The sequence below is a fragment of the Cariama cristata genome, unplaced genomic scaffold, assembly GCF_000690535.1.
Source record: "Cariama cristata isolate BGI_N322 unplaced genomic scaffold, ASM69053v1 scaffold43474, whole genome shotgun sequence".
Classification (NCBI taxonomy): Eukaryota; Metazoa; Chordata; class Aves; order Cariamiformes; family Cariamidae; genus Cariama; species Cariama cristata.
Window position 1 is genome coordinate 11,495 of NW_009615482.1, and position 9,223 is coordinate 20,717.

A 9,223-nucleotide genomic window follows, 5' to 3' on the forward strand; every position below is an offset into this window, starting at 1 on the left:
TTTCCTGCTGTAATTATCTTGGCTTCATATCTGAGAAAAACACTATCTTATCTTAGCTTATTATGTAGATGTCTACACTGAGAGCTAACTGCCCACTAGCTAATGCAACAATGTTTCTTAAGACTAATATAAAGAAAATTTGATTATGATGTAGGCTGAGAACGCATAATATATTTTCAGCATCAGTCCAACGGCTAACAAGTGACAGCATCTCTTGTCAAACCTTTCACCAGTGGATGCTTGTCATGTTTCAGCTTACCATCTTCTCAAAGTAGCATTACATGTTATTTTTAAAAATTAAAAGCATAATGCATCTCAAATCTAATGCCTACATTGAATGAGATTCCCTAGTCAGTCCAGGTTTTTCAAAGAGCTCAGCATTCAATATGCACAAGCCTTTTACAAGGATGCTACAGAATGCTGTGCCCTGCACAGACTCATCACTGTACATACCCAGATAAAACATTTTGACACTGCAAACCAATTCCCATCACATAAGCAGCAGTGTCCTAAATAAGGGTAATCCACATGTACAGTAAAAAACCAGACAGTATCAGCAGGCAACTGAGCCAGTATCAGCAGAAAACTGAGCATGCCAGCCTCAAACAATGAAATGAAGAATTCCAGACAGAAGAGCCAAATCATTGCTAAAAGATCACACTGAAGGCCAGTTCAGAAATCCACTCCTACACAACCCCCCGATACATGTAACTTTTAAAGGAAATTACGGTGCTGGCACTTGCGGCCACACAGCATTCTTCATGATCTGCTAGTAATACAAGATTTCACACCAAAGATCTAGACACCTGCAAGGCACGAAACAGTCCTTTGCATATTCCTCTTGTGGACACTGCCATTATGTTAGAGATCTGAATATAGGCACTGAAGTGAAGCTGATCTGACTTGCAATGAATATGACTGTCTCTTAGGTTATGACTAGCACATTTGCTTAATCATCTAGTAATTAGGAAAATAAGTTAGTCAACAGGACTTGAAATTCTCTACACTTATGTCTACCCTGGAACATAAAAACACAAGCAAAAGCAAATGAGAAACTCACTGAAATTTTCGATGTGCTCAGCTATGCTGAATGGCAGGACGTATGACTTACACAGCATCTGTATATTCTGCAGAAGACCATGGCTGACAAGACAGTCTGAGGCACTCATCTAGGTTATAAAGCCTTAAGATTGTTCTCCCCATCTATATAAAGTTAGTCACTTCCACTTCCCATAAGTTAGATTAATTTCAAGTCAGATTGACTCAACCCAATGGCTGCAACAACACATACATAGTAGTTCAGGACAACAGGTTATGCAAGTTACTGGTCAGCCCTTACAGACCAGGCTATGCTGTTAGACCTTCAATAATCAGCAGCTGCCTGTTAAATCTTAAAGTGATAAGCCCATCTAGAAGAACAAGTACACCCAAGTCACAGTTAAAACTGAGGTTAGGGAAAGGTTCCCACTTTGAGTTGATGGCAAATACTGCAGCTCTACCCAAGTACTGTAGTTTCCCACACGAAAGGCAGTTAAGGCATTTTTCATACCACGGCTAAGACTCCTGCTAAGCAGGTATGTGCATCTGCATCAGCTAACACAGGCTTCAAGGCTTGGCATGAATCATGCTCTGCTATTAAATCAGAAGGAATACAAATCAGGTTGAAAGAGGACAGGGAGGAATTCTCCAGCTCAGATGTAGTCTTGGAGTCAGACTTTGGCATCCTATAATCACATTCAGTATTCAAACATCATCTTAACATATTTGACTATTCCACCTTTGCTACTTTGGGAGAGATTCCTCAGAGTCACCCGGCTCCAAGACAGAGTTAGAAATAGTCAGGTTATTTGGTTTGTGGATCACTGCCCTGTGTCCTCAAGCCCCAACTCAGACCACGTAGAAGAAGGTTTCAGACAGAGGCTGTCCAAATCTGAAGATAAACCCGATTAGCCAAATCCCCTCCTGTTACATCAACTTACATAGAACTCAGAAGTAGTATGGTAATTTTCATATCTGAAGCCATGGACTAATTACTTCTGCAAAAGAATTAATTTTAGGGAAAACCAGCATTTAACCCTGGCCAGCTAACCCAGAGATTTTGCTCCAGACAGTTTCAGGCAAAAGGCTGACTCCACAGAAAACTGGCAGACGGGGACTGCAGTTCCTTTTGTGGGAGGACAAAGCAACAGCAGGGCAACCACCACCCAGGTTCTGACGGAAAAGTGGCAGGTTCCTCATCCTATGGCACACCCTTTCTGGACATCTCGTCCCCTTCCAGTTTACTGCATCTCTAAGTTACTGGCCCATGCTAAGTCTAAGTATAGGAGAAAACCAACTCAAATAGCCTTTGGTTTTAAAGGTGTTGCATCTTTTCTTCAGGGTAATACAAAGTAAGTTCCTGTTGCCTCCTGTGACACCAGCTTTATAGCCTTGAAAAAAAAAACCCAAACAAAACGTAGCTAACTAATCTTCCAGCACAAGCTCAAGCACATTCTAGTCCTGTATTCTGGGGGAAAATATGTACTATTAGCTCTTCAAAGAGTAATGCCTTAAGGATAAACACTCATCTAACCATAGCATGATTGTTTTATTCAGCTATCTTTCTCAGAAAGAAATTTTGACTCCTGGATTACTGACTACTTGCATATAGTTACAAATGTACATAGTGTTTGGACACTACCAAGTATCTTGATTAAAGAAGTTTATTCTGATTATTTGACATGATTTACACCACTACTGAAGAGGCAGTAAAATGGCAAAGACTTGCAATTCACTTTTGTTGTATTTAATATTCTTCACCTTCATCTTCTCCATCCATCGAGTCTGTGCCCACTTCTTCATAATCTTTCTCAAGTGCAGCCAAATCTTCCCGAGCCTCTGAGAACTCCCCCTCCTCCATCCCTTCTCCAACATACCAGTGAACAAAGGCACGTTTGGCATACATCAGATCAAACTTGTGGTCTAGACGAGCCCATGCCTCAGCAATGGCTGTAGTGTTGCTCAGCATGCACACTGCCCGCTGGACTTTGGCTAGGTCACCACCAGGAACCACTGTCGGTGGTTGGTAATTGATGCCAACCTACAGGAAAAGCAGAAGAGACCCTGAGTTTCTTTGCAGCATTTGACAGTGACTATAATCAAAGTAGTCAGACAACAGTAGTTGAATAAAATGTTCCATTCCCAAGAAAACAGCTTTGTGTAAGAATTTAAGTCCCCATTTCTCAAAATACAAATCAAGTACCTACAGAACATCTCAATAAGAAAATATACTTCATAAGCCCATGACAGTGAATGAGAAGTCTGTTAAAAAAATCATGATGTAACTGAGACTTGCCTTAAAACCAGTAGGGCACCAGTCCACAAACTGGATTGTGCGCTTGGTTTTGATGGCAGCAATAGCAGCGTTGACATCCTTGGGGACAACATCCCCACGATACAGCATACAACAGGCCATGTACTTGCCATGGCGAGGGTCACACTTCACCATCTGATTGGATGGCTCAAAGCAAGCATTGGTTATCTCGGACACAGAGAGTTGCTCATGATAGGCTTTCTCTGCTGAAATAATTGGGGAATATGTTACCAATGGGAAGTGGATACGAGGGTAAGGCACCAAGTTAGTTTGAAATTCAGTAAGATCCACATTTAAGGCACCATCGAATCTGAGGGAAGCAGTAATGGAAGAGACTATCTGACCAATGAGACGGTTGAGATTGGTGTAGGTCGGGCGTTCAATGTCCAGATTCCTACGGCAAATGTCATAGATGGCTTCATTGTCAACCATAAAGGCACAGTCGGAATGCTCCAGAGTGGTGTGGGTAGTCAGGATCGAGTTGTATGGCTCAACAACAGCTGTCGAGACCTGTGGTGCAGGGTAGATGGCAAATTCCAATTTTGATTTTTTCCCATAGTCAACAGACAGGCGCTCCATCAGCAGAGAAGTAAAACCTGAGCCAGTGCCTCCCCCAAAGCTGTGGAAAATCAGGAAACCCTGCAAGCCAGTGCATTGATCAGACTGAAAGAGAAAATACATGTGTTAAAGCAATTGTGTAGACAAAGAATCTCAAAACAAGCTCAAGAAAGACAACTCTGAATTCTGACACATACCAACTGCTCAAGCTTCAGAAAAGTAATACTGAGTTTGATTCATCTACCAATAATCAAGGAGGTGCCCCATAAAAAACACTGTATTCTTAGCTATTTAAAGCCCTCCACATATTGGAGTGTGACCTCTCCACTTCAAATCACTACCTCAAACCTTCCCCTACCCCCAATTTTCAGGCGAAGACCATTAACAATGACCAAGAAAACCAATAACATTCAAAGAACTACAGACCATCTATCCCTTACACTGATTTGTCATTCTCTGCCTGCAGAAAAGGGGAGCAATTCCCTGTCCCAGAACTATTGCTGTAATCCTGTAAAAGTTGCAAGCATGCAGCTGAGTTCTGGGAAGTGAGCTGTCAAAATGTATTACACTGCCATTCCAGTTTAGTCTTCTCAGATGAAGAAACTAGACTGCCTTGTCCTCAGAAAGTGCCACATGATGTTTAGCTTGATTCCCAGGACCGACAGAGACTTCCAACAGCTTGTAAAAAGAAATTACAACCACGTTTTTCAGGTCAAAGAACAGCCTGCTGCAAACTTATCTTAGCTTTAGAGATGGTGGCAGTCAAGTGTTGAGAATAATACCAGCTTTGATCTGCAAAAGGTGTACTTTTCAGTAAGACTCATTTAGCATTCCGTATTAAAGTACCAGAGGTATACCCTGGATTTTTTGTGCAATGAGAATTTCTTACTTTTGTGACATAGATTTGGTAAAGTACATGCTTAGCAGCCCTAAAAAGGGAACTCTAAACCTTCTAAGCTGACGTCTTCATAAATTTGCCATGTGATCAAAGTACTGAGAAGCCTGAAACCTCCCAATTTACTGATATTTATTCCTTTTCTACTGTTATTACCATAAAATTAATTCAGAAATTATAACAGCAGGAAATGCAAACAGAAGTCTAAACCACAGAAGCAAACACTCCTATTTAAACTTTCTTGCAAGAGCCACAGCTAGAGACCAATCCTTTTCCAGCAGGAACTATGCACATCATAATTCTCAGTCCTGGCTTTCTGAAGTTGAACATGAAACAATAAAGTTTTGGGTGCCTCATCAGCATTTTAGGCCACTTGAAAGTCATGTCTGGCAGGAAAAATCCAACTGTTCTCAGCTGGCTAAGAATAAAGATGCAGACCAAGTCCACAAACTCTCCTACCACGTAATAAATTAAAGCACAATTTACAGGGCTATGTATTTTTGATAACCTAATTTCCAAATCCTGTAAAACAGGATAAAGAAAGATGTTTAAGAACCTTGAGTGAAGAAAAGTCTTACCAGCTTCCTGATACGCTCTAGAACTAGATCAATTATCTCTTTCCCAACTGTGTAATGACCTCGAGCGTAGTTATTTGCAGCATCTTCTTTACCAGATATCAGTTGTTCAGGATGAAAGAGTTGCTTGTATGTCCCATTTCTAACCTCATCTGGGGAGACAAGATGAGTATTATTTATAAGTAGTTAGTTTTCTATGTAGACCAGGTTTTTCAAACTTCTGAGGGTGTCTAGAATAAGGTACCTAAACTCTTAGAGATAAAAAGCACTTGATTTCTATGTATCAGTAGATGACACAATACTTAGTACAGTCTAAATGTTGAATACCCAAGAAAAATGAAGTTACTGCTTAAGAAACTGTCTCATTTCACACATAAGTTTAAATTTTTGACCTGCCAGAGCAATTTAAAACTGGGCTGTAACAACAGAATCATTCTTCCACAGTTTAAGACAACTCAAGGTCCGCTTTGCAGATCAGCATCTGAAATACCGCTTTTCCCCCTTATTGCTTCTGCAGCTGTGGGTAGTCAGAGCCTACACTGCTTGCTTGTCCCCTCCTTTCCATTAATTGTACTTTCTGCCAAGGGTAGAGAAGAATGTTCAAAAAGAACAGGAGATGCTCTTGTAGACACACCCAGTTATTCAAATACTGAGCTGTAGGCTCCAGCATGAATGGCTGTGTTCTAAAGAAACCGTGGAAATGAACACACAGCATCCCCCAGCAGTTACAGATTTGGAGAACGATTTAGAGTTATGATCTCCACTAGTTATCAGAAATATGCACTTACATCTAGCAGGCTAAAGCTCTGTCTTATCAGAAAGGTACAAAACCACTCAGCATAGCTTTGTCTCTGGTTTAGCTCAGGACATTCCCGAGTTGTACACTAATGCAGTATGGCATCCTTTAATTAAAATCAGGTGGAAAGCAAAGACAGCTCTATTAACTACAGATGAAGTTGCCTGTTTACATGTATTCTTTTTAATCTGAAAAAGAGTGAGCAAGACAAATAAGTAAAACTCAAGATTTAAAAAAGTTATTATTCAAACCAATTTAGACTGACCAGCTACCACTGCAGCCTGCAATCCAATATTCTGAAGTATTTCCAAGACTCCACCAAAATAAAAAAAATTTGCACAAGTCTACCATTCAAAATACACGTGTTTCTAAGACTTTCTGCATTACCACTCCAAGTTATAAAGGACAAATATGGGTAAAAAGTTACAATAGAGAACCTCAAGACAAACATAGCTGGTAGGGGCAACGTGAGTCAAGATGGTCCCAGGAAAGTAACAAAACTTGAAGAGTTAAGAGGATCAGCCATTGGACTATGAAAGTGTGCTGGAACAAAGAAATCAAAGTTTAGAGGACAGCTAAACCAAGCTTTCCCCTGGACATGCTATCCTTCATGTTTTTAAGTCTATCTGGTGTAGATTTTTAAAGACGTTTGTGTTGTATTCCCAGACACGTTACTGCCCTGTTTCTTGGTGGAAAGTTTGATGGCATTTTACCACCACATCCACAAAGCTGGTGTACATGCACAGCAGTCCCACTGCTTTCACTAAGAGCAGCACTGATCTGGAAGCTCCAGAAATCCCTAGTGTACACACGTGGCAGCTACAGAGCTGCTGTATGCACAATACATGTTTTTTTCATAATCTCAGTGCAGAGGGACATGCTGCATGAACGTGAAGAATCATGCTAGCCCTGCCCAGGAAACTGGATCAGTAATTTTCAAATAAGCAGGGCAGGAATAAAGGCAGGCATCTAGCCCCCAGAAAGGCACATGATGTAACCTTAAACAAAAAGCCCTTCTTTTTCAGTATTACCAAGTATTTCATAAGACAAGCCTTTTGCCCATCTCCCCATACTACACTTGCATGATTAACAAGTGCTGGCACACTACCTTTTACCATTTGTCCCAAGACTCACCAGCTGCTTACCCCCAGAGGCAAGGTGAGAGCTTTGCCACCTGCTCTCCCTCACCTCATTTCTCAGCCTTTTCTGGTTGCTTAGAGCCATCACCTGGCCAGCGGCAGAGGAAGCAACAGCCATGCGGCTCAAGAAAACAGAAAGCCAGACCTGCAACAGCTCCTGGGAATATTAGTGTAAGGCCAAGGGTGCTTTGGCTCATTTCAAAGTTATCAGTCCAGCACTCCCACCCTTAACCTGCCCAACAGCCTTCTGCTCTCCTGCAGAAGTTCATTTTGCTGTGTTAGCCACAAAAAGTAGTTTGGGGTGACACAATGAAAATAAGTTACAAGAGAGCCACAGTTTGGGTATATAGGAGTAGCCTAAGCCTATTCACTCATCTCCCCTTCCCAACTCTCTTATGTATTGCAGAGATAAACACAGCAATTGCACAAGCATAGGCAACAGACCTCCTCTTCTACGAGGGCCTCAAATCACTACTTAAGGCAAGACAGCCACAAAACCAGCTCCAGCAGAATTATTTCAGGCACACACATTGGTGAGAGCAAAAACAAGATTCATGACATGAGGAACAAGGGTCTTGTGAAACTGGGGAGCTCACACTGGGCTGGCAGTGTAGCTACTGCCACAGAATGTGGGTTTGGTCAGTGGCTGACGCATGGGATCACACGTGAACACTAAGAGCCAGTCTCGCCAGAGTGTGGGATACAATGATTTTCAGGGTAACAGTGGATTGTTATTCAAAGATAAAGCAACAGGAAGTTGAAGTGCATGTTCGGAAGTCCCTAAATTTAGCAATTGAGACTCATTTCTGCAAGCACTATTCAAGCTACAGAGAATAGAAGACTGTTTTGAGAAAGCACAGTAATCGTTCCAATGTACAAAAAGAAAACTGCTTAACAATACATATCACATCTTTTAAAAAAGGTTCCAATTGACTGCTGTACACATTATGCTGTATTGTTTCAAGAGGTTATACCCAGTTTCTTGTATAGCAAAAACATGAGGCATATTCAGAAGAGCCATTTAATTCCACAGGCTGGCAATAGGTAATATTTAAATTCCTTAGAGCTCTAGAATGCACATTTGCCAGACTCAATGAACTTAAAGCCAAGTATTTTCTATCACTAGGAAGATGTAGGCAAACTTTACTTAGTAAAAATTTAAAGCCCCAAAGCACTTTGCAGGACTAGAGAAATGAATCCCTTAATCAAAAAAGGTGTAAGTTAAAATCAAATCCTACAGCATGTCCTACAGTCCCTTGCACGCTTTGCTTTATTTACCTATTACTGCTGGTTCAAGGTCCACAAACACAGCACGAGGAACATGTTTTCCTGCACCGGTCTCACTGAAGAACGTGTTAAAGGAATCATCACCCCCACCGATGGTTTTATCACTTGGCATGGTACCGTTGGGCTGGATGCCATGCTCCAGGCAGTAGAGCTCCCAGCATGCATTGCCGATCTGCACACCAGCTTGACCAACATGGACTGAGATGCACTCACGCTGTGTGGAGAAAAAAAAAATTGGATCACTCAGCAGAAACAGCAGTTTCCTTGTTTAGAAAACATTCCGCACACACAGCTTGAACTCCCATACTGCAAAGCTATTAAAACATTGGCCTTATTGTCTTGGTGTTAGGGGCATTTGGCAAAAAATACAACAGAACAAAAGCCTCTTTCAGTCATCACCCACCTCCACCTAGAAAGACCCTTTTAGACACTGTCATTTTTACAAACTCATTCCTCCTTGTCATTCCTATCCTCAACCAGACAGGAAGTTTGATCAACTCTTCCTAGTCCTTCAGCCAACTCCAAACACTGAATATTTAGAAAAATCGATGACTACACCTGTCACTGGTCTAAGTGTCCAGAAAAGCATCACCCCCAAAACTCCAGCCTCAGGAGCCACAT

At 41.5% G+C, this 9,223-nt stretch overlaps 1 protein-coding gene across 1 annotated transcript; it reads right to left on the reverse strand.

Annotated features, from left to right (window-relative positions):
- Positions 1-2,687: 2,687 nt before the first annotated feature.
- Positions 2,688-8,819, reverse strand: LOC104161386 (tubulin alpha-8 chain). The gene is made up of 4 exons (XM_009699802.1): positions 8,594-8,819; positions 5,384-5,532; positions 3,335-4,015; positions 2,688-3,079 (listed from the first exon to the last, which is right to left on the reverse strand). The coding sequence occupies exons 1-4, from the start codon at positions 8,712-8,714 to the stop codon at positions 2,786-2,788; spliced, it is 1,245 nt and encodes a 414-aa protein (XP_009698104.1). The 5' UTR covers positions 8,715-8,819; the 3' UTR covers positions 2,688-2,785.
- Positions 8,820-9,223: the final 404 nt, after the last annotated feature.

Coding starts and splice junctions, on each gene's coding strand:
- LOC104161386 (XM_009699802.1), bottom strand. CDS start 8,714: ATGCCAAGTGATAAAACCATCGGTGGGGGTGATGATTCCTTTAACACG. Junction 5,533..8,593: donor CCTTGAACCAGCAGTAATAG/GTAAATAAAGCA, acceptor TTGTCTCCCCAG/ATGAGGTTAGAAATGGGACA. Junction 4,016..5,383: donor TAGAGCGTATCAGGAAGCTG/GTAAGACTTTTC, acceptor TTTCTCTTTCAG/TCTGATCAATGCACTGGCTT.